This window comes from Syngnathoides biaculeatus, chromosome 20 (genome assembly GCF_019802595.1).
Source record: "Syngnathoides biaculeatus isolate LvHL_M chromosome 20, ASM1980259v1, whole genome shotgun sequence".
In the NCBI taxonomy this organism is placed as follows: domain Eukaryota; kingdom Metazoa; phylum Chordata; class Actinopteri; order Syngnathiformes; family Syngnathidae; genus Syngnathoides; species Syngnathoides biaculeatus.
This window is the reverse complement of record NC_084659.1, coordinates 7,451,686-7,475,541: the sequence shown is the minus strand read 5'-3', so window position 1 is coordinate 7,475,541 and position 23,856 is coordinate 7,451,686. Positions and strand designations below refer to the sequence as shown.

General features: G+C 43.7%; 3 protein-coding genes and 2 long non-coding RNA genes across 24 annotated transcripts in view; 3 read left to right on the top strand and 2 right to left on the bottom strand.

Moving 5' to 3' along the window:
• The window catches only part of impdh1b (IMP (inosine 5'-monophosphate) dehydrogenase 1b), a 30,829-nt gene extending 25,569 nt beyond the window's left edge, over window positions 1-5,260 (bottom strand). For 2 of the 10 annotated variants that reach the window (XM_061807522.1, XM_061807523.1), the window contains exon 1: window positions 2,735-5,260. In XM_061807522.1, the coding sequence (XP_061663506.1) occupies window positions 2,735-2,877 (143 nt within the window). In that variant the 5' untranslated portion in view covers window positions 2,878-5,260. Of the gene's footprint in view, window positions 1-192; window positions 332-1,309; window positions 1,539-2,734 lie in introns of those variants that run through there. The other 8 variants (XM_061807530.1, XM_061807531.1, XM_061807525.1 and 5 more) reach the window with 6 other exon arrangements.
• An 11-nt stretch (window positions 5,261-5,271) lies between these two features.
• Window positions 5,272-6,974, top strand: LOC133493776 (uncharacterized). The gene is made up of 2 exons (XR_009793150.1): window positions 5,272-5,656; window positions 6,497-6,974. It is a non-coding gene; the product is annotated as an uncharacterized LOC133493776 (long non-coding RNA).
• The window catches only part of LOC133493777 (uncharacterized), a 74,429-nt gene continuing 57,153 nt past the window's right edge, over window positions 6,581-23,856 (bottom strand). Inside the window, exons 6-9 of one of the 6 annotated variants that reach the window (XR_009793151.1) lie at window positions 23,328-23,465; window positions 11,466-11,555; window positions 10,155-10,284; window positions 6,581-6,712 (exon numbers count right to left, since the gene is read on the bottom strand). This is a non-coding gene — a long non-coding RNA (uncharacterized LOC133493777). The other 5 variants (XR_009793152.1, XR_009793155.1, XR_009793156.1 and 2 more) reach the window with 5 other exon arrangements.
• Window positions 8,023-14,888, top strand: si:dkey-159a18.1 (sortilin). Of its 5 annotated transcripts, XM_061807535.1 has the most exons (20): window positions 8,023-8,311; window positions 8,613-8,675; window positions 8,762-8,838; window positions 8,912-9,008; window positions 9,497-9,664; window positions 9,792-9,865; window positions 10,009-10,055; window positions 10,170-10,306; window positions 10,373-10,456; window positions 10,961-11,021; window positions 12,329-12,481; window positions 12,550-12,647; window positions 12,721-12,823; window positions 12,890-13,064; window positions 13,464-13,657; window positions 13,737-13,929; window positions 14,000-14,264; window positions 14,330-14,436; window positions 14,522-14,639; window positions 14,723-14,888. In XM_061807535.1, exons 1-20 carry the CDS (start codon window positions 8,123-8,125, stop codon window positions 14,738-14,740), a joined length of 2,421 nt encoding a protein of 806 aa, XP_061663519.1. In that variant the 5' UTR covers window positions 8,023-8,122; the 3' UTR covers window positions 14,741-14,888. The 5 variants fall into 5 exon arrangements, with proteins under 5 accessions (XP_061663519.1, XP_061663521.1, XP_061663520.1 ...); XM_061807537.1 differs by having other exon boundaries at window positions 12,550-12,638; window positions 12,724-12,823; window positions 14,522-14,888; XM_061807536.1 differs by having other exon boundaries at window positions 12,550-12,638; window positions 14,522-14,888.
• fam3c (FAM3 metabolism regulating signaling molecule C) lies at window positions 15,159-20,447 on the top strand. Of its 2 annotated transcripts, none has more exons than XM_061807484.1 (10): window positions 15,159-15,405; window positions 15,820-15,856; window positions 15,991-16,095; window positions 16,176-16,199; window positions 16,275-16,398; window positions 16,571-16,629; window positions 17,470-17,520; window positions 17,597-17,681; window positions 17,757-17,883; window positions 18,267-20,447. In XM_061807484.1, the coding sequence occupies exons 2-10, from the start codon at window positions 15,841-15,843 to the stop codon at window positions 18,354-18,356; spliced, it is 681 nt and encodes a 226-aa protein (XP_061663468.1). In that variant the 5' UTR covers window positions 15,159-15,405; window positions 15,820-15,840; the 3' UTR covers window positions 18,357-20,447. The 2 variants fall into 2 exon arrangements, with proteins under 2 accessions (XP_061663468.1, XP_061663467.1); XM_061807483.1 differs by having other exon boundaries at window positions 15,161-15,405; window positions 16,176-16,202.

Below are 23,856 nucleotides of genomic sequence, written 5' to 3'. Positions count from 1 at the left end.
GAGTCCATATGTTAGCATTTTATAGCATGTTTCCTTTGATTTTTTTGGGGAACTGCTTATGACTCCCCTAAATTCTCTATCACTGCGCCGTATGCCTCAAATACTTTCTTCCAGCTTCTATTTGGCTACATCGAATGCCTAATCAGGTGTGATTTGCAACATTCATTCAAGAATAAAATCATCTCACTGTACCCCTTTGTGAAGCTTTTAGGCAGCCGCAAAAACATCTTGAGCCAAGCGGCTAGTTGATAATACCAAGTACAAATGCCTCTCAAGAGCCAAGCACCCGCTGGCTCTTGATGACATCATACATAGAATAAATACGTCGTTTTACCGGGGGATAAAAGCGGGGTGCCAACATTGCAATGCTCTAGTCGCGACTCTAAAGAACATGACATGAAGAAGTGAGGGGGAAAAAAAACAGTCAACATTACTTAAATTATTATAAAGCAGCAAGTTGTTAAAAAAAGAAGACTTTAACGACACTTCTTAACTGGCCCGGTGACCTACATCGCCTGCTAGCAAACATTAGCGACCTTCAAAAGGCTGCATTATGAGATCAAGTTTTGAAATAGTTACAATGTCCGGACAGCTCTGTTTGCTTGCGATACGATAACACCTGGCTTTAATTCTGAAATAAAAGCAGCTTCGCAGAGGATGGGGGCGAGACTACTTTGTTTAGCTTCTAAACGTGTTCTGGTGCGCAAAGGTGAGGCGTAATGTCGAGTAAGAGTGATGCTCGTGACAATTTACTAATATTAATATTAGCTGCAGTTGGAGAGGCCGTAAAGCAGTCACAAAACATTTAAAAGATCACAATGTTTTCAGGGACAAACGTGTGTTGTTAACAAGAACAGTGCTCTCATAACGAAAATGCCAACAATACGTTTAAATCTAACACTGTAACATGCATCGACAGTCATTCGTGCAACTAGAATTTTATGGATCGTCGCATTTGGTGTCAAAAGTGCACTTATAACAACTTTTTTTTTTTTGGTCACTGCACGTACTAGTGTAGTGGGTTTACATGTGGCGCAAGTTAGCGATTAGCATTGGTAGCATGCGTCTCGCTCGGGTGTGCGCATGTCCGCAGTCTTGTCAACGCGTGTACGGCTTCTTTAAACTTTTGGTGGGGGCAAAACAAAAAAAAAAAACTACCAAACGTTTGAAATGAGCCTGATTTAGTTAACCGCCGTCACGCTGCGTTACGGGAAAATGCAAAGCGATCTCCCGGCTTCGTAGTGTATAAATGTGCAGTGGTTGTAGCCAGGATGCTAACAGGCATAGACATCGTCGGCTAGAGTATTACCTCGAAGAAGAAAAAGAGACCCGTCGCCCGTGGATCCAACAAGTGAGTTTTTAAACAAACAAAACAAAAAAAATCAGGGCAGGAGTGGAGAGAGTGGGGCGCTTTTTGTGTCACGGTGCGGGGTTGGTGAATATGTACCAGCCGCCGCCTCGTTACGTCCCCTTTCCGCGTGGAGGCGTGCTGATCCTCACCACGCTGCTTACTCGTGACGTAGCAGAACCGAGATGCGCATGCGTACACGTGGAAGGTTTTTGAAGAACGATCAAAAGACATTGGAATAAACTATTCATCATTTTTTTTATTCTATTAAACATAAGGATTGTTTATGTACTTATCAGGAACCAATATTTACAGATACTTGGGTCCTGTCAGTGAACATAGTATCATCTGTCTGAATTTACTGGGGTGTTTTTTTCTGTTGTTGTCGTTTTGGCCTTTATTAAAGTCCCAGGAGAAACTTGTTCATTCAAATTTAAAGTGCTCTGAAGCGAATTCCAGTACTTACTCAATGTGAAACCTCAGCTGGTACAATAAGGTATTATTCTGTTGTATTAGTTGCACCAAGTACGTAGATACTGTAGTTATTGATCTACTGGATGAGTATTTTATTGTCACAGTGTGTTGCTGTCATAGACGGTTGAAAAAAAAGGCAATATTTGTAGTAAATGTGTGAAATAGGCACACCTGATGATCTCTGATATAGTACATGGTAGTCGTTAGAAATGAATGTTAAGATATTCACTGTGTTCCTTTAAATTGCTTTTTTTTTTTTTTTTACACAGAATCTTCAGCATTAAACAATACTTTGTGTGTGAGGGGTTGCTTTTTTTAATGTAGTATGCTGAAATGGAGACAGAGACAGCAACAAATAAATAAAATATGCTGGAAGACAGAAAAGCGCATGTTTAAAATTTGCCTTGGGTTTCACCAATCTCGTGAAAATTATAAATTCAAAAGCGTCCCAATCAATTCAGAAGTTTTCGGTTAGGTATGTAAGTACTTGTGCATTCATCCTAGGCCTGTTGTGATTCTTGCTATCTTCAGAGTCGGCGAGTTGCTCGTGCTCACAATATCATCATGCACGAGGACAATGGACAATGTCACAACAAGTGTGGAAACTTCTGCCTGCGAGCACTAAGGAGAAAGTTACGCACAGAGATTGACGGCGTTCCTTTCTGTTACCATTAAGGCGAGAGTAGCAAGGCCAGGAGGGATTTGATTGAGTTTGAATGGCTGAAAGTGGGTCATTGGCCATTCGGATCAGTGGTTCCTTTTCCCAAGCCTGCTCGGGATTGCCCCGTGGTGATCCATGAGAGGCCTGTACTTAAAAGCTTGCACAAAGTCTTGTTTTCGTAAGGATCAGGACCTAAGCGGGGGCAGCTTATTATCCGTGTGGCCTTGGAACCGCAGATCGGATCGTCCTACCTCTCTGGGCCCAGTCCGGCCTGAATGCGGGTGGCGCTGTAACGCTGAGCCGCCGTCTCGTGCCGGCCGTACTGCTCCCCACGGGGGTGCGCGTTCCCCGAGATCCTCTGCCGGTCCACCTGTCGGCCCTGGTAGACGTCCATCTCTGCTCCGAGTTTGTCGTTTGACTCCCTTCCAAAGTGCAGACTACATTTGGGATTCCACCAGTGAGAACCGTGAAAGTTGTTGTCCAAATACGCTTATCTGGCGGCGAATGTTCCCATGCGGCGAGGACTGGCGGGGTGCACCTGCCTTGAGAGGAGACAACAGGCGTGTCAGCGAGGGGCGTCACCAAGGAGATTCTCCCGGAGAGCTGGTGTCACCGTGGCGATGTTAAGCCCGCACGGCGTCACCGGCCAGAGTCGGAGGTCGCCGTGATGGGGACGCGGGACAAAGCGTCGTCAGGCCCCGGAGCGGAGAGAGAGGGACGGGAGAGTTGTGGAGCCATCTGATCCAGACAAAGAGGATTTCACTGGGAAGAAGAGCATTTTTTTTTTTTTCATGCAGTGATGCTTATATGTAGTCACATGACCCACAACCCCCAACCCAGTTGACTTTCAACGTTCACCTCCAAACAGTGTACTACACACTTTAGTTCGACCACCTGCAGGTGACCGTGGCAGTTAAGACGGAAAAACCTCTTAAACTCCTCCACCACATGCTAACGTATCGGACCCGCCTGGTCGTATGACATGAAAGGCAGGACTTCACATGCGGGACGAGCCGGCTTCAATGAACGCGCACGTCCGCTTTGAATTTGCCGTAATGGCCGTCATGCGCGCACGACGTTGACGCGGTCACGGGGAGCCATGCCAACAAACCCTCTTCAAACTAATTAGCTGCCGTCGCGCGCACACAACGGTTATATTTGAAACTGAAAAAAGATTCAACGTTATCAACTGCATTCTAATCATTCACGTGAATAAACTGAGCCGCTCTGCCGTTCATGTTTCATTGTTTTAGACTTGAAATAATTTTGATGCGTGTTAGTCATTATTAGTGTGTTTGTTGCGGTAAACTCAATCACAAAAGACTAAAAATTGTGCTCTCTAACCATCTCAAGGGTGCCTCTTCACCACATTAAATTGTATTGCGGTGGTTCACATGATTAAAAACAAACACTGTTAAATAATAAAGTTGAGTTTTTTTTTTTTTTTACAAAATATCTTTTACACTATTATTTTTAATCATGTATTTTTAATCATCATCTGGACACTAAATTAGCATGTCTATTCATCCATCCATCCATTTTCTTAGCCGCTTATCCTCACAGGGGTCGCGGGGAAGCGATGGAGCGCATCCCAGCTGTCAACGGGCAGGAGGCGGGGTATACCCTGAACTGGTCGCCAGCCAATCACAGGGCACATCGCACTCACAATCGCACCGAGGGGCAATTTAGAGTGTCCAATTAATGTTGCATGTTTTTTGGGGGATGTGGGAGGAAACCGGAGTCCACGGAGAAAACCCACGCAGCGCAGACGGGGGAAGAACATGTAGACTCCACACAGGCGGGTCCGGGATCGAACCCAGGACCTCAGAACTGTGAGGCCAACACTTTCCAGGTGATCCACCGTGCTGCCTTAGCATGTCTAACATTACCAATTGTTTTTTTTTTTGTCATATTATATCAGTCTTATGTACGCCGCCTCATGCCTGTTGACAGCTGGGATAGGCTCCAGCATGCCACGCGACCCTTGTGAGGATACGAGGCAAAGAAAATTGATGGATGGATGGATAAATGAATAGTAATTGAGTATATTTCCTCCCTTTGGCCTTGTCAGTCGTGATCACTTTTCTACTGCCCTCTTGTGGATAACGCATGTCATTGCACCAAGCTATACATTTACAGTACCGCATACTGTGCAGGTGGTGTACACAACGGCCTCAAGTTATGAGCACAGAGACCACATTAAATATGCTGTCATTGAATTTAAAGTGACATTAAAGAGCTAAACGTGAACATTTTGCTGACGTGTAAAATCTGAGGGCATGACTTTCAGTGAAGAACACAAGGTTTTCATTTGCAGTCTGAACGCTTGACTGTCCTCCAGCTGCTTTTCACAAACTTGTTTTTAGACGTTATTGTGAAAGCGCATGACGGAAAGCAGAAACCTTCCCGAGTTGTTATTTGCAAGTGAAACAATACCAAAGTGCTGACTCAGAAGTTTAATCTTTCAATGGCGGTTCCAACTAATATGGCGAAATATTTCACGATACAGTAAGATGCCAGCCTGCCTGTACTCGAGGCTTCCTGGAACAATATGTGAATTACATGAAAGAATATTATCTCAAGATATGAACATGTAAAAAAAAAATAGAAGGCTTAGTCATTTTAGGATAAAAGTCCTTGTGTTCCCTTGTGTCATGACTACACCAGAGGGGGAATCGTGACCAATGTGTAGTGGGGAATTTTCCACACTTGGGATTTTTGAGAAACTCCAAGATTGAACTCCGGCAGAGGGATGACAACGACAACCGCTTCTCGCCAACAAGTCGGTGGATTTTGGCATCATTGGAAACGTTGTGCTTTGTGATCCTTTTCATTTATTTTCATGATTAGTTCTTATAGGTTAGGGGCTCCAAAGCGCCAACGTTTATTTACATTTTTTATTATTTCATTGTCATTTTTCTTTAACCGGAAACACGCCCCTCACCCCCAAGACCCCTCTTCACTACTTCCTCTACGTATTGGACGTTTGAGATGCGGGCAGGAGAGGAGGACCACGGCTCTTTATGATAAACCTTTTTTTTTTTTTTTTAAATAAACGTTCATTTAATATCTACTTTAATTCAATTTCGTAATAACTCAATACCGGCTAGCGTCTTCCTAGGCTTGTCTCGGCTTGTTTTGGAAACCTCCGGCAGCAAGAAACAAAACGCAAAGTGAGTTCTGCATGCGTCTTTAAAAAGCCGGCGCGCGTTTAAAAATGATAAAAACGAGGAGAAATGCTCAGCGAAATAACGTTTGTCTTTTTTGTAATTTTGTCCACGAGTTGGGGATTTTTATGCAGTTTTGCTGGTGGTGCGTTCAGGTACCCCTTTTTGAATGGCAAGTTTGTCCGATTTCGTTTTCATTTTCGCGATGTAATTTAGCGTCATGTAAGACTCGAGTGGCGGGTATTTGCAAGTCTAGATGAAGTAAGGTGTGTTTTATTCAAATGACATCTTAAACGACTTTAGGTGTACGGATCAAATCGATAATTCAAATTTGTATTGGAAATTACCGGAAGTGAATTGGGTGGTTTTCTCAGACTAGTATAGTATTGCGATTTACCCAACGCATGAATGCACCACTAACCACATTCTTCCTGTTCGTTCCTTCTAAATATTTTTGACTGTTTCTATCTGACTTGCGTCCACAGTATTTATTAATATACAGCTGTCCTAATTAGTTTACATACCCGGAAGAATTTATGAAATGCTGGCCATTTGTTGGGGGTCTGGGGGGGGGGGGGTATTTACTGAAAACTGATGCTCTCGTTATTTTCTTTAGCAAAGTATGTTGTTGTTTTTTTTTTTTCTAAAATGACAATTTATTTGAACTAAAATTAGCTTAAAATAGTTGTTTTTCCAGATCAATGGCATTTTTTTTTTTTTTAAAAAAAAGGAAATGATACATAGCCTACAAATTCTGGCAGGGTATGTAAACTAATACGCACAACTTTATCAATGTAAATATACTCCAGTTCATTTTATATTATGACAGTGTGTATATTTGATTAGACAGGGTTGTTGGTGCTCATCTGGAGAAATGGTGCCGGCTGTCCTGAAGCTCTACTTCTTCGGGAGCGCTGTGGCCATCTTCGCCTTCCTCTTCAGCCTGGGCGACTCCGTCGGTGGCCTGATGTACGTCCACGACAACCGCTGGATCCTGGACGCGGAAAGAGATCCCGCGCTGAGGCATCGTGGGAAATCTTCTGCGACCTCGCACCTGGATTACTGACAAGGGGGTGCGGTAGTGAGAAAATGTCTGCCGGATGCACTTTCTGGAACTGTGGCAGCTTAAAAAATGGGTCGAAAGAGCACTACTGAAACTTGTTGAGCCGACGACAGACTTGCACCGCCATGTGTCATGCAACCTCGCCCCTCGGGGCTGCAAGCTGCATTGAAAACTTTCAGAATCAATATTTTAGTGTAATGGTCTCGTGATTAAAAATAAATCACGTTCACTGGGAAGGCTGGCCTCTCTGGCAATTGTTGGTTTGTGTATTTGTATTTAAAACACGTGCCTGCGATGATGAACCTGGGCCGAAGTCTCTGTTGTGATTGACTAAAATGAACGGCAAATGTGTGACATGTAAACAAACAAAAAAAAGAATGCCATCACAAATGTATTCAGATAACTTCATTCTTCAACTTATGCTGTTACGGTTTGGAATAAACACTCTTTGAAGACAATCTTGAGTTCAAATTGATATAAAAGTACTGTTTAAACACGAGGTTCAGCAGCTGGTTCATCAACCGAGGCAGCTGTATTCCATCTATAAGTTTTACTCTCTCTTTTCGGAGTCTGAATGTATCACATTGTCTCAAATAAAAGTTGTTGGTTTTTTTTACACCTAAAAGGAAGTGTTGGGCAATCTCGATGTATATTAACGTACGTCATGCCTTTTAATTTGATTGTAAAATGTGTCCTTCATTCAGAATAATGAATAACCTATTGAATGTCAAATATTCTATATATTTACAGTAAATCAAAGCTATCAATGAGAAATGAATAAATACACTTTCTGGTGAATCAGTTTAGGGTGAAACCCTTCTACAGTAATGCAAGAAATATCACAGGACTCTTAATAATGTAAATGCCCGTTTGGCCAAAGTTTGCATGCCTGTGCTTGAAGGGCTGTAATGCGTTGGTGTGCCCCAATATTAAGTCATTTCTTGTCGTTTTAATGCAAATTAAATTCATTCAATAAACTGAACCATCTTGTCAAGATTTCTAATACACCCACGACTAAAGTGCCTGGGAAAATGCTGTGTAAAAGATAAAACCTGCTTAAATTTGTCACGTACATCTGATGATCAGGATTAGTTCTTTTATTAAAATGGAAAAATTGTCTCTTCAGCGGAGCCTCCATGTGCGCCCTGTGAGGTCACATGAGGGCCCTTCTGCGCAAATTTGGCCCCCAGCGTGGGTGTGAGGTGGGGGGGGTGGCGGGGGGTGCGGGCTCCAACACTCGCCGGAGAGGACGCAGCACTTTCCATGTTTAATGAGCCGTCCCCCCCCTCCCTACTCCCACATACCTGCCTCCGTCGCCTTCGCCCCGCCACTTTGCGCACACGCATCCCGTCCGAGAACACCGTACCGGAGGGGGGGGGGGGGGCTCCCGTGCTTTTCCGGCAGCGGTCATGATCTGTTGGCGGGTCGTGGCGCTCTGCGTTCTGCTCCGATTCGGGGCCGAAACGCGCACTGGCCTGAGGGAGGGCGCCGCTCACGCCGCGTCCACCTCCAGGGCTTCCGGCGGTCCTGCTTTCGAGTCATGCCAGGTCAGCCTCACCCCCGCCGAGAATCGACTACTGGACGACAATACACACGAGGTGAGGCCTTAACGTGTTTTTTTTTTTTTTTTTAATGCGAATGAGGCCAAAGTCCATAGTGTTGTACAAGTTTAAATACAGTTTTTGTGGTTCTGTGGAGTTTTAGTATGACACAATACATGTTGGCGTGCATAAGTCTTGATTTTGTGATTTTCGTCATTCTTCCATGCAATCAAAAACAACAGAATGAATTTAATAGGAACAAAACGACACTGATTGGCAATAATGAGGAAATGTAAAGCAAAGGAATGCAAATAAGTAGTTTTCCAGTTTGACAGTGTGGTGTGGTTTTGCTTTTCAGACGGGGTTTAATGGTGACGATGGCTCTTATGTGATTCTCACGTGGGTGGGCGATGGTACCGGGGTAAGTGTGGCACTTGAACATCACCGCAAAACAACAACTGTACCTGGAAAAAAAATGTAAAGTATACGCACGCGTCCGTCTTCTAGGTCATCCTGGTGTTGTCTACAATCAGCGCTCCCATCGACACCTTCCTTGAGGGAGGCTCTTCACGTCTTTATCGGAGGTCAGTCATGAATAACAACAAATTGCCGTTCCGATTAGTCGTGTCGTCAAGAAATCGCATCTTTCCTTTCCAGTACTGATTACGGCAAGTCCTTTCACGACATCTCGCAGAGCATCAACCACACTTTTATCAAAGAGGAGTTTGGCGTCAGCGTGGGACCGGGAAGTTCTGTGAGTTGGAGATCACGAGTAGCACGATGCTTCTTCGTTGCTAGTACTGTACGTTAACGGAGGCTACTTTAGCGATGATATCCGACTGAAGCCGCGTAGCTCCAACGAACATGTTGTTTGTTGTTTTGAAATTGAAATGTATAAAAGTCACAAAAGTGGAGATACAAGGACAACTTTATTGTCATCTTGGCTCGAACTGTTTTTGACGGGAATTATTGGCAAAGAGTAACTTTGACTTTATTTTTTCTGGTTGAAGAAGAGAAGTCACATGGTTCTTGGCATGAACCACAACATTTTTAACCGGATTCCCCAGTACAGACATCCCAGAAAAACGTATTCCTACCCCACGATTTATATTGCAGTGATATTATGAAGTTCCTCACACTTTTGTCGGTCGTCATCTCAGTTTGCCAACATTTTAAGCAACACAAAAATGGTTTCCATATATTGTATGAATTGTTTTTTTTTTGTTTGTTTTTTTTTAACAGGTGATACTGACCGCCGACACACCTGTGGTGGACCATCCGGGCGGCGTCATTTTTACCTCTACGGACGCCGCTGCCACCTTTCGCTTTGTGCAGCTCCCCTTCCACCTGGCTCAGCCCATCACCTACCACTTCCTCAACCCTGACTTGCTGGTGGCGCTGAGCATCGACGTGAGTCCCGCACAGCCTTGTTTGTTTTACTTTTTAAGAACTAGACGACACTATCGCAAGCACGCACGGGGTCACGCCTTTGGGAGAAGGTAAACATGGCTAATGTGTTCCTGTTCCTGACGCGCAGGGCGCTCTGTGGCTTTCGCTGGACTTTGGCGCCGCGTGGACAAAAGTGCATGATGGAGTGCATTCTTTCTCGTGGTGAGAAACAACAGGAAGTCAGACACAGAAATCACAACCTCAAAGACACCTTGTAAAAAAAAACACTGAACACATACTGGACTCACGTTGAAAATTGTTTCAAATCAAAGTTTTGGAAGTACGACATCTTTTTGTTTCTTTAGGGGGGCTGGTATTAATTTGTTCTTCAGTTGCAGCAAAGCAGACACAAGTAAGAGCAAAAAATGGCCGGTGTAAATCATTTCTCTATTCTACCCGGATTTTGACAATTGTTTTTCCAAGTGTATATCAAATTAATACAGATGTTTACCTTCTGTCGTTGTAGTGGATGCAGAAGAGAGGGGCGATCTGCAGCTGAAGAGGACCAAAGACCTTGGCAAAACCTTCGCCATCATCCATGAAGATGTCTTCAGTTTCGGCTACATTGGAGCATTTCTCTTCTTCTCAGTCATGGAAGATACAGTAAGACATCTTTAAATGACACACCATTACAGAATAAACATTTAGATGATGTTATTTTCCTCCCAGCGATCACCGAGGGTCATGTATTTTTCCTCCGACCAAGGAGACACCTTCAGTCGAGCGCTACTTCCGTCAGCCTCAACCGAACAGGTAATAGTTTTCTTTCCAGGTTAAATGATATTTATAATCTTGTTTCGGTTTCTCAAAGACAACGGAACCAATTGAGAAAGAAAAGTCTGTTTCGACGTGAAAGCCTAGCATTGTAGCGGCTAACAGTGGCGCACCATTAACAAAGGACAAAAGGTAACATACAGCCAATGCTATGAGGAGTAAACCTCGAAGACAATGACTAATCGATGCGTAAAACCCCTTCGATAAGACAATAAATTGTTAGACAAACCAACGCAGTGATAGTAGTCACTAACTCGCACTCTTAGGATGAAGAAGGAATTGGAATGCTCATCTCCAAAGTTAGCATAGCATTATTTAAAAAGTCTTTAAAAAGTATTGACCATGGATGGATTTATTAAAATAAACACCTGGAAAACCAATTAGTCTCGCAAGTAAATTTGATGGCCTGAAAATGAAATTAGTCATCATAATTACACACATTCTCATGCCTCCATCATCTTTTGTGTCTGTGTGTGTGCGCAGTTTTACTCCATCCTGGACGGCGACGAGGACATGCTCTTTATGCATGTCGACAACCCGGGAGGTAAAAACAAAAATAGCTTAAAAACTTGGCAGAAACGCACAGTTTCTTGTTTTGTTTATGTCATGGAAAAACTCAACTGCAAAGACTGAACTGGTTTCACAGGTTCTGGCTCCTGCTGACAAATCATTCGGTCATACTCTGTGTTTGAGCGCACCACGCCAGATGGATGTCTTATTCTTTCTTTTCACCTTTTTTTTACATTCCCGCCAAGCCTCTTTACCCTTTTTAACACACGTCCCTAAATGGGTGCAATTTCCTCCTCCTTTTTTTTTTTTTTTTAATTGACAAGACTTGAGATAAATAGGGCTGATAAAAGGGGGCTTTATCTTTTTTCGCCCGCAGAAGTTAAGAGATTTAGATTATGCCACAAAAAGCTGACAAGCGTGTCTGGAGATCAGGGTGTACCACGTGAACACACACAAACACACTCCTAATGCGTGTCACCTGATTGAGCTGACGTTGTCCGTCTTGGGTGCACATGACGCATTTATGACTTGACATCTACACTGGGCTCACGACAGTATTGAGGATAAGCTGTTGGGAAAATGGATGGGCGCGTTCCGTATTAATATCCAAGTGATATTTCTCTTTGACTTTCTTAAATAGCTGATACAAATGATAAGTCGGCATTTATTTAAATCCATTAAGCATAAAAATATGTATAACTCAGTTCTTTAACAGACCTCCCAATATTAATTTTTTAAAAATAAAAATAACTTAAATTGCACAGTGTCAAATTATTACACTCAACACAGTTTCAAGACATGAAAATGAATTGGATTTGCAGTTTAAGTCATATTTACTGATAACAAATGCTGGTTGAATCAAAAAAAAAAAACGTTTACATTTTGACATAGGATCCCTTATTTTATAGCAGCTTCACAATTCTAAATCCATTAAAGATGTGAGTTTTGGGGGAGTTTCTGCTTGAACGTCTTAAGAGACGGTGCAAATTGTCATACTTGATGACCATTTTGTTCATGAAATTATTCTTTTGATAACATGGAAGAAAGTGGTCAATCAGAAACTTCAAATACCTTTGCAGTATTTCCCCTTTTTCAAATGTCAATGTAGACAATTGCAAGAATTCAAAAACTGTCGAGCTACGGAACTGCTGAGGATTTCAGTTTAAGATTTGCACCATCAATGTCATCAACGTAAAGCGTTGATGACATCGATGTTTACACGAGCCCTACCCTGCACTCGCAGAACGTTGATGAGAGCGTGTGGTTTATTTTTGGACTGCAAGGGGATGGTTGTCTAGGAGAAGGACAAAAGTCTCACATGGTCAGTGTAAATTCCCGTAGACACGTACTTCGGGACAATGTACACGTCAGATGACCGCGGCATCCTGTTTTCAAAGTCCTTGGAGCGCCACTTGTTTGACGGGCAGCGCAAGAGCGATTTCCGGAACATCACTTCGCTCCGTGGCGTGTATCTGACCAACAAACTGGACAAAGGTAGGCTAGTCTGCACCCGTGTGGTATTCAACACACCCACGAACATTTGTTTTCATTCGCCGTTCCAGATGGACGAATCAGATCAGTCATTTCCTTCAATCGGGGAGGAACCTGGCATCGACTTTCCAAACCTCAGAATGTGGAATGCGAAGAAGAAGTAAAGAATGTCTGTTCCATGCAATTCAATGATTTATTATTTGTAGGTACTGTACATTTGTCCAACCCGTCGCTGTTTTCAGCAGTGCAATCTTCATATACACGGAGAACACAGCCGTACGAATCACATCGTCCCCATGCTCCTGATGTCTGAGGCCAGCGCTGTTGGTCTGGTCCTCGCACATGGTAACAATCACTGCTTTATCTGCTTCCGCACTGTTTTACATGGTTTTTAAAGCTCCTCTGCTTTAGGCACGGTGGGTGATTCCCTGTCGTCGTGGCAGTATCCAGATGTGTTTGTCTCCTCTGATGGTGGTTACAACTGGAGGGGCACACTGAGGGGTCCCCACCATTACAGCATACTGGACTCTGGCGGGCTTGTCGTGGCTGTGGAGGCACGGCGCAAAGGACAAGTCAAGACGATCAAGTATGGAACACACAACAGGTCTTGCGGTTGTCTTTTGAGCTCTATCTTTGATCGCTGACAAGCTTTCAAACACGGTTGAAACAGATGGTTTTTGTTCTTGCGTTTGGCTATCTCTTGTTTTGTTGATGTTCCTCAGCAGGTTGGACAACTCAGGGTCCAACTGGTGCGATTGATTTCCAGATTCCTCAACCAAGTTCAGGCTGATGTTTTTGTTGTTGCTTATGTCCTCTTTTCTTTTTTGTCCCCACCTTCTCAAAGCAAGTTACAGTTGCTGTTGCTTTTTGTTCCCTATTTTTTTTTTTGGTTTATCCCCAGAATCCCAAAACTAGCTTCCAACAGGTGTTGCTCTTGTGTTTTGTTGACATCTCCTTTCGATAACCTTTTTCTTTTGCTTCTCAGGTTCTCAACTGATGAGGGCCAGTGCTGGAAGTCGTACAACTTCACCGAGCAGCCTTTCTTCTTTGCCGGCCTTGCTTCCGAGCCGGGAACCAAGGCGATGAGCGTCAGTGTCTGGGGTTTCCGTCCTGAAGACGACAATCAACCCATGTGGGTGGCGGTCACCATTGACTTTCAGAGCCTCATTACTAGGACATGTGAGTGGTGGTTATGAATACGTTAACTATAACCAGAAACCTCCATGTTTTAAGACTAGATTTCATCTAATTCTGTCAGGTAGTGACCAGGATTATGAGGAGTGGTTGGCGCACTCAACAGAGGGAGGAACTTCGGAGAGGGATGGCTGCATTCTGGGTGTCAAAGAGACATACCGAAGGAGAAAGAAACAAGCTGTGTGTCGGAATGGTCGCAGCTACGTCATGGTGAAGAAGGAAAGTACCTGCCTGTGCAACATGGAAGACTTTTTGTGGTGAGAACAGCAGTTCAGAATTTAAGGGACTGTTCAGCAGTGACTCTAAACAAATTACCCTTTCAAACAGTGATTATGGCTATCAGCGCCACCTGAACACATCAGAGTGTGTGCGACAGCCCGACGCGCACAACAAATCCTTGGAAATGTGCCTAAATGGAGAGGAGGACGAGCTCCTGACAACGGGCTATCGCAAGATTCCTAGCAATCGCTGTGAGGGGGGATTTTCTCCTCAGATGGCAGTCCAGACGGTCATCAGACCTTGCGGTGTCAAACCCGGCCCCGATTCACTCTCTGCCCACTCCACCGTGCCGGTGACACATTTTGACACACCGGTGAGTAGCTCTGACGTTGAAAAACTCCTTCTTGAACTGCTTTAGAGCTCATTTTGTGTAACCAGCGAGAGAGGCTGGTGCTGATACTGGTGTGCGCCGGCGCAGGCGTCATTGTCCTGGCCGCCGCCGTCTCCGCTCTGGTCGCCGTCAGGAGAGGGGTTTATCAGTACAGGTGAGCTGAGCAGCTCCACTTCAGAACCACTTTAGAGGATGAGGAACATTTCGGCTGACTGCTGTTTCACACCATCTACCCGCAGGGCGCCAAATTATCGCTTCTCCAATCTCCAGATTCAAGATGATCGCAATGGAGCCGTAGGGGATTTCGAAAGTGCCAAAAGCAGTAATGGACCGAACTGTCCACAGGACTCAGATAATGTAATCAGCACTGAGTCATACTAACTTATTGATATTTTTTGTTGTGTTTTTAAAATAATTACAATGTGTCTATTTTTTCTCAGCAAAATCTTCTGCAGTGAAACCCCTTTCGGACAGACACTAAATTGTATCAGAAGAACCATGACAAACTGATATTTATTTATTGAAGTTCATTTATTTGAATTGCTTTGCTCCAGCCTTGATTTATATATATTTTTATTTGAATATCAAAAGATGGATATGTTGATGCTACTCCTGTTTTATACTGATTTTTGTATAAATTACTGATAAATTATTAAATTATGCACAATGTATGTAATACAAATGAATTATCTCGTAATTTTTTGTGTGTGGAAATGTCAAATGTAAATAAAGCTTTATTCATTTTTTACTCAACCTTGTGGGGGCGCTCTTGCGTCCTGTATCCATATTGAATTCCACGAAGAGGAAAGATTGAGGAAGTATGAAAAAGATCGTCTCTTTAAAATGACTTGTCACTACGACACATTTAAAAAAAAAAAAAAAAGATATCAAGTAATCCAACTATTATTTTATCACATGTACAATCGTAACCTGTTGGCTGGTTTGTAGTGTTGCTTTGCAAATTAATAAACACACTGCCCTGCCGATGCTGCGATGTCCTTGCGACCACAGCCTTCATTTTAATGTCAAAGTGAGCGTTCTGTTCTTCAATAGCAACTGTAGTGTCGCTTCAAGATTCGACACTGTGAACATCTGCTTGTCACACCGGTTAGTTCTTTTACGCGTAAGTCAAAATACCTTCAGTCAAATTATTGTATTTTCAATGTTTTCAAATACAAGTATTAAGACTTTTAATTGCACTGTTACGAACGACTGTAAGAGTCCGTGCAAAGAACGTAACGATGTAGTGTGACTTTGTCTTGGAGTGATCAACACTCATCTTGGTACTATGAAAACATGTTGTTGTCCTGTATTATAGTTGTAAAGTAAGTTTAAAGATTAAGCCATACCTTTTATACGATTAGTGGCGTTTAAGTGACACTCGGAAAGATGCCGCTAGTGAAGCAAACTTTAGATGGCAGCCAGCCAACAGGTAGTGCTTCTTGGAAAAATGTGAGCAAACAGTGACTGGTTATCAAAAATATTTCCGTGGTGTTTGTTTAAAAAAAATATTTGTGTGCTTTGATGGACGTTTCAGGGAGGCTGAAGTTGACTGAATATGGTGCGGACTGCAGGTAAAATCCTAATTGTAGTAAAACCACACAAACGAACAAAAAACATTAAAAAAAAAAAAGAGAACGGGAGGGGGTACTTTTTATGAATGGGACGACTGTGAAGCAACCCTCAAAGGTGGTTCTTTCCTCCTCAGGTATTTTGAAGTTGGGAGCGCTTATCTCCGCATTCATTCTTGCCATCTATCTGGCATTCCAACTGCTGGAGATCAGGATGGACTTCCGGCTGGGAGGCGTGATGGGTGAGCAATGAGGAACTAGGAAGTTGGGGTGTGCAAAATTCCAAAATCACTCCAACCGAGTCTTGTTTTTTGTCTTTTAGAGAAATCAGTTCTCGCGAAAGAAGGTTGTAAGTATATTTTGTGTGGTCGTAACATCTGTTATGGGTCCAATTAATTGAGGAAACTCTTTCTCCACTCAGTAAATAAATCAGTTCGGCACAAGTGCGGCCTCTCCAAGGCGTGCCCTGCGGGTCATTTTGCCTTCAAAATGGCGAGCGGCGCAGCGAGCGTCGTGGGGCCCAAAATGTGCCTGGAGGACAAAATGTAAGCAATGTCATGACTTCGGTAACACAATACAAAGCCATCTTTGTGTTTGATGAAGGTGTTGGAATGGGCGGGAAAGGTTGTCTAGTCAAACAGTGGCCCCGGAAAGTGGGGGTGTGTCCTGGTCCACATCTCGTTGTTCACTCTTATCTCCTCTGCCTTGTTTTTTAAGGCTCATGAGTGCAGTAAAGAACAACGTGGGACGAGGAATCAACATCGCCCTCATCAATGGTAACGCTGCACCATCCACGCAATAAATTTCCCGACTGCTCATGCACACTCGGGTTGTGGGCATGCTGAAAGACTCTGGGCGAGGATCTCCTCAAACTGAGTACATGGGAAGAACCTACCCAGGCACGAGAGGAAAATGCAAACTCCACAAACGCGGGGCCAGATTTGAACCCGGTTCCTTAGAGCTGTGAGGCAGATGTTGTAGCCAGTTTTACACTGTGACACCCTACTGCCGGATCATCATATTTAAATCCAAAATAATAAAGCAACCAGCAGCGAGGAACAGCGGTATTTATATCTTCAAATCGGTAGGAGTCACTTATGAAGCTCTTCAATGTACGGCCTTCATCACACGCGGGATGTTTGGTTCAGATTTGACATAGTTGTCGTATGGTGACTCGTCTCATCTCTGCTGCCAAAAATGCAACTTCAATCCAAAATGCCAGACCGTACGGCTTTTCAGGCAAGCTTTCTTGAGACTTTTTGTCGATAACTCATGATTGATATGTCGACCAAATTTCGTCGTGTTTGCTCAAGTTTTGCCACTGTAGAGTTGATTCATGAGTTTCCTGCTTTATGCCAAGTTCTCCAACTTTGTCAGCATGCTCCACATCCACACAGGGGCACTCCATCCCTTAGTCCAATACATGAACTCCAAACTTCCTAGTAACTGGACAAAATCTCTTGTTTGCGTCAGCTTCTGAAGTACATCTGGAAAAATGTCACCTTTGAACCAAAATCATAGACTTCCTATGTCTTCTAGGGTCTGGCATCTGGAGACTTTTCGTAGGTCTTGCTAGAACAATCTGGTTTAACTCCGAATTCTTTGTCATTACACAGGAAGAACGGGAGAGCTCAACAAAACAGACTTCTTCGACATGTGGGCAGGAAGTGAGTACCACGTAACTTGAGGAAAAAGTCAGCATACAATACGACTGTGGAAAATGTTACTCCATTCCATCCTTAGATGTGGCCCCCCTCATCCAATTCCTGAAGGGAATAGAGGACGGGACGGTGGTTATGATGGCATCTTTCGACGATCCTTCCACCAAGTAGGGAGCCTGTTAGTTATCAAACGCATTGGTCCCTGCCTTTATCCAATTACATTTGTTGTTCTCTTTTTCTAGGCTCAACGACGAAGCCCGGAAGCTGATTGCTGACCTGGGAAGCTCGGCCATTAACAACTTGGGCTTCCGTGATAACTGGATATTTGTCGGAGGGAAAGGGATCAAGACCAAGAGTCCATTTGAGCAGGTAGGTAGTTTGTGCTTGTGGCCTTTCCATTCAAAGCTTCTCTTCAATGTAGGGAAGCTGACCTTCTAACTCCAAGGACAAAAAAGCTTATTTCGAATTGGCGACAAAAAGGAAACTCAAGCCGCAGGAGACGAAAGTAGCCACGCTTGCAATGTATTCTATAATTTAAACAAATACTTAATAATATTAATAGTAATATAACACCAAACTGAGGCCTTTCTTAGGCAATCGGAAGCTTGAAAAGTCATTTCTGGGAAAAGGGACAATACCCGTAAACAGCTAAATTATAAAATTAATAAACGATATGTCAAAGAAGGTTTGAGAAGTCTACTTCCAAACTATGATGATATGGACCCTGATTTGTATATTGTTGATTCTGGCAGCACATCAAGAATAGCGCCGAGACCAACAAGTTCGAAGGCTGGCCGGAGGTCCTGGAGATGGAAGGCTGCGTGCCTCGGAGGGACGATTGACCCTCGTCGCATGTTCCTCTTCTGAGCTGTTGCCTTTTTCCGTCCGGTCAGACTGTTCACCGCTGACAATCTTCCAAAGGGCTCGTGGTGGAAACATACAGGTCAAGCCCACCAAGAAGGGACTTGCTTGCTGTCTTCTTTTCCTTTCGGCTTGTCCCGTTAGGGGTCGCCACAGCGTGTCATCTTATCTCCTGAATCTTCCTCTCTAACACCCACTGCCCCCCCACATCCATCAACCTTCTGTTTGGTCTTCCTCTCCCTCTTTTGCCTGGCAGCTCCATCCTCAACACCCTTCTACCAATATACTCACTCTCTCCTCTCGCCTCTGGACATGTCCAACCCATCCAAGTCTGCTCTCTCGAACCTTGTCTCCAAAACATCCAACTTTGGCTGTCCCTCTAACAAGTTCATTTCTAATCCTACCCAATCGGCTCACTCCAAGAGAGAACATCAACATCTTCATTTCTGTCACCTCTAGTTCTGATGATTCCTGTTGTCTCTTCAGTGCCACCGTCTCTAATCCATCCATCATGGCCGGCCTCACCACTGTTTTATAAACTTTGCCTTTCATCCAAGCAGAGGCTCTTCTGTCACATAACACACCAGACACCTTCCGGCAGCTGTTCCATCCTGCTTGGACCCATTTCTTCACTTCCTTACCGCACTCACCACTGCTCTGAATTGTTGACCCCGTGTATTTGAAGTCGTTCGCGCTCACTATTTCTTCTCCCTGGAGCTTCACCCTTACCCCTCCACTGCACTCATTCACCCACATATATATATATTTTTTTATTTCGGGCTAATCTTCATTCCTCTCCTTTACTTTGCCGTTTTGCAAAGTCCACCACCATCTGTGCCTCAAAGTTCCTTTCCTGGAAGTCGTACCTCCCCATCACTACTTCATCGCCTCTGTTTCTTTCACCAACATGTCCATGATAATCTGCACCAATCATAACACTCTCTGTCTGGGATGCTCAGAACTACTTCATCTAGTCCTTCCGGAATTTGTCTTTCGACTCGAGGTCACATCCTACCTGTGGGGCAGAGCCGCTAATCACGTTATACATAACACCCTCAATTTCAAATTTCAGCCTCATCACTCAATCTGATACTCTTTTCACCTCCAAGACATTCTTAGGCACCTCTTCTTTTAAAACAACCCCTGCTTCATTTGTCTTCCCATCTGTTCCATGGTTAAATAATTTAAACTCTGCTCTTAAACTTCTAGCCTTACTACCTTTCCACCTGCTCTCTTGGATGCACACTATGTCAACCTTTCTCCTAATCTTCACCAACCAACTCCTGACTTTTTCCTGTCATAGTTCCCACATTCAAAGTCCCTAGCCTGAGTTGTAGGCTCTGGCATTCCTCTTCTTCTTCTGCCGCCGAATCCGCTTTCCTCCTCTTCTTTGTCTTCGACCCACAGTAGCTGAATTTCCACCGACGCCCTGCAGGTTAACAGTGCCGGGGGCAGGCGTTGTTAACGACCGATCCGGTTTGGGATTCTTTAGATGAACACACATATTTGTCTGATTTTATGCCGGATGCCCTTCCTGACACAACCCTCTGCATTTATCCGGGCTTGAGACCGGCCTACAGATTGCACTGGCTTGTGCCCCCACAGGGCTGCATTTAGGTACATGCTTGCTATAATACCACCCAACCTTAATCCAGTTATTGTCATTATTATTATTATTGCACTGTCTGCTATGCCTGCTAATATGCCTTCACCGTGAACCAAAATGTACCAAATCTACTGTGAACTATGTAAATATATTTTGTCAAGGAGGAGTCAGATTGATTGAATGAACAATCTTAAAATGTCTGGTTTGTAAATGCTGGAATGTTTGTCCGACAGTTAATGTTTAATACAGCACTCTCGGTACTATCTTGTTCCACATACACACACAATTAGATGTTAATGTATTTGTAAATTATGTTCTCTTAAGTAATCCCCTCTGTGTCTTAAAGGGATTAAAAAAAGGTGCAAAAGAAATCACTTCTACAGCATTTATCACAGCATAATGTTGCTCCAAGAGCATAAATGACTTGCCTTTTTTTTATCTGTGAATTAAAGTGTTCACATGGGTTGATCCAGATTTGTGATCAGTTTCTATTTTGACATTATGAAGGAAAGTTGCATGTAATAGCTGGAGGATGTCAGATGGTGGCAGCAAAGAACATGATTGGTTGGTGGAGAAGCGAGCACTTACTGGACGATTTACTAAGGGGGCCACCAAAGTATCATTTTTGTTTGATTTGATCGTATGTTCCCCCTAATGAACCAAATTACCATAACTGCAACCAAAATTCCCATTTTTATATGTAGATTTCATGCAACTACGTGTGTTGAAGGTAAAAGATATTTATGTGATTAATGCTGCGTTTGTTTCAGCCTACCACCATACTAACCACATACGGTGGTGTCTCTACTAACGAAAAATTCAGGTTACAAAATGCCTCCTCGGAACAATCCTGTTAGTGTTACATTACGATGGAAAATTCAGGATACGAAAGGAAAAAATTGATGCTGGACTCGCAGCCCCCAAATTCCACCAAACGTAAACATCCTGCATCTTGGTTTGTGTGGCAGGACAGAGCTGCTGTCCCATTGGCTATCGCGGTCACATTTCACTGGCATCCCACGGGCAGCGGGGAAGGCATGCTGCCGTCGCATGCATAGTAACGGTGCGCTCATTTCGGCCTGATTTTGGAACAACACTGTAGGGGTGTAGCGGGGATGGGCGCGTCGGAGCATGCCCAGAAATGGTGTGTTCCAGTCTCCAATTCGCCGTCAAGTTTTCACACCCGATGGGACTTAGGAGGCCGGGGACAATCACAAGCTTGAGTCCGCAGAGCGTGCTGGGACTTGTGGCAACGCGACTGGAGCGAGCACCCCCTTGACAGAGAGCCGCACTCGCCCGCCAGCCAAGACTGGGTTTGTTTCGGCCTGCTGTTGTATCAGTCGCGTGGTGGGCCAGAGGTTGCGGGGAAGCCGCCCTTGCATGACCGCCAAGTATGCGAGATGTGTAACCCTTACTCCTTAAAACACAATATAGTCATCTACTGCCCCCCCCCCTCCATGGATTAATAATAGTTTCTTCAAACTGTATCCTTTAATATAAATACACAAAAGAAGCTTTCAGGACTGGGTAATGGAGTTTTGTCATCAAAAAACTAAATTGTTTTCCAGGTACATGTGGATCTGCGCCTTTATTTGCGGGCATCTTTCAACATTAGTTTTACTGCCTGTGTGTGCTCTAAAGAGCAATTAACTATGATGTCCTCTTCACCAAACTGTTGAATAGGAGGCAAAGAAGGAAGAGACAGATGGAATCATGCCAGGAAGGGCAACCCCCAAGTGTGATGGGACTTTGACAATTAGCCCTTTACCATTAGATTTAGGGAACAGACGACTTTCCAGGATATGGGAAAGCAAGTTTTTTTGTTTCTCCGCGAAAAAAAAAAATGATTCTATTCTCAGAGATAAAGGAGAGGGAGATCAGCAGTAGATTAGCAGTAGTTGCTACATAGCACTGCTCTGTCAGAAAAAAACAGAACCAAGCAGAGCGAGTTAAGCAGACAGAACTAGGTCCACGTTCTTGGACCGCTGATGACAGATTCTGTATTGGAACAGTCGTTTGACATCGAGGGTGTTATGAAACTAATCTTCCTGCAGAGGGCACTAATTGTAGGCCCTGAAGCACAAAGGGCCTGTCCTTGCTCAGTAACACCTGATAAACTTTGTGTACAGAGGAATACAATATACGTATACAGGGATGGAATACATCCATCCATTTTCTTTGCCGCTGATCCTCACAAGGGTCGCGGGAGTGCTGGAGCCTATACCAGCTGTCAACAGGCAGGAGGCGTTGTGCACTCTGAATTGGTTGCCAGCCAATCGCAGGGCACATGGAGACAAAGAGCCTCACTCACAATCACATGTAGGGACAATTAATGTTACATGTTTTTGGGATGTAGGAGAAAACTGGAGTGCCCGGAGAAAACCCACGCAAGCACGGGGAGAACATGGTCAGGTTTTGTCAATATGCGTTTTTGAAGTTTTCCAAAAGTAAAAAAAAAAAAAAGAAATCAAGTTGCATTACTTCAAAACTATAGTACTGTACTTGGATTACGTTACTTGGTAACTATTAACTGTACCAGAATACATTTTGTCAAGCAAACCTCCCAACTTTGCATGATATTTTGAAAACTATTTGCATCCATACATAACATTACTGGATTCCTCCCGCTGTCTTCAGGGGCTAATGCAAGCATAATCTATGCAGCAAGCAACACGCAATTCAACCTCCCCGAGGATCACAGTTTGTGCAGTGAGAAACTATTCAAGCTCCAAAAAGGATTGTAAAACCTCAACGTGTCCTTGGGATTGAGCTGTACCTGTACTGTGCATTGTGCTGACAAATCAGGTTGTTATTGAGGTGAGTAACAAGGAAGGGATCTGGAAATGGAAATTGAACACAGATGTGAGCTAAATATGACAAAGCTTTCAGTTCTGCTATCTCACTCGTCTGTTTCTTTTGCTACAGTACAGCAAGCGTATCAAAGTGTGTATTTCACCCAATTTTGTTCTATCTCCAAGGAAGGCTAATGCGTCTGTCTGGTGACATTGAGGAAGTGCAACTTCTCCTTTCGATCAAGTGTTGTTTGAGGAACCAAGGGTGCTTCAAGTCTACAAGGCAACTAGTTGTGCATATTTGAGTGTCACCCAGAGGTTAGTCAGTGCCCAACAGATGTTAAAAGGCCAAATCACGAGGCCCTGTGAGGGCCCCACTGATGAATAAACTATGTTAAACCTAGTTGATGTCCCACTTGGCTACTGAATGAGCTCACATTGACCAAAGAAACACTTTAGAACCACTAACATTGTCCAGAATGAATGACTTTTTGCAAAAGATCTATCGGTATTTCTCATTTTTATTTGCATTTCATTTCATTGTAAAACCGTACCTGATAAGAATATGAAGACATAAGAACTGGTGTAAGGCTGTGCAGTCCCCTTCTGAGGTCTGGTCGGGCAACAGTGTGGGGTTGGACCGCACTTCTCTCTTGGATGGGTGAGGCTGACCCCACCTTCCCTTACTGTGCCTGCACAGAAATGTCAAACACCAGATTACTGAGATGCATGTGTTACTCCCCGCAATGTCCTCTAAAGTCCAAATTATTAAGACACCTTTAAGACTCCCACCACATACCAGTAGCACTGGCTGACCCACTATCCCTGTCAATTTCTTTCCTGTACTATTTACTTATCATTGCATCCCTTCCTCACAGGGTGCAGCATATATCAGTAGAATCAGACTCCTATGTACAGTTAGTCACATCCTGTGTTATTCTGCTATTGTTTTGTTCTTTATTTTTGCACTGTACTCTGTCTGAACTCACTTTAAACTTGTTCTGTCCGACTATTTCAAACCCTTCTGTTGCACAGAAAAACTGACTGAGCAGCTAAACAGGAGAGGTTAAAAACAATACACTA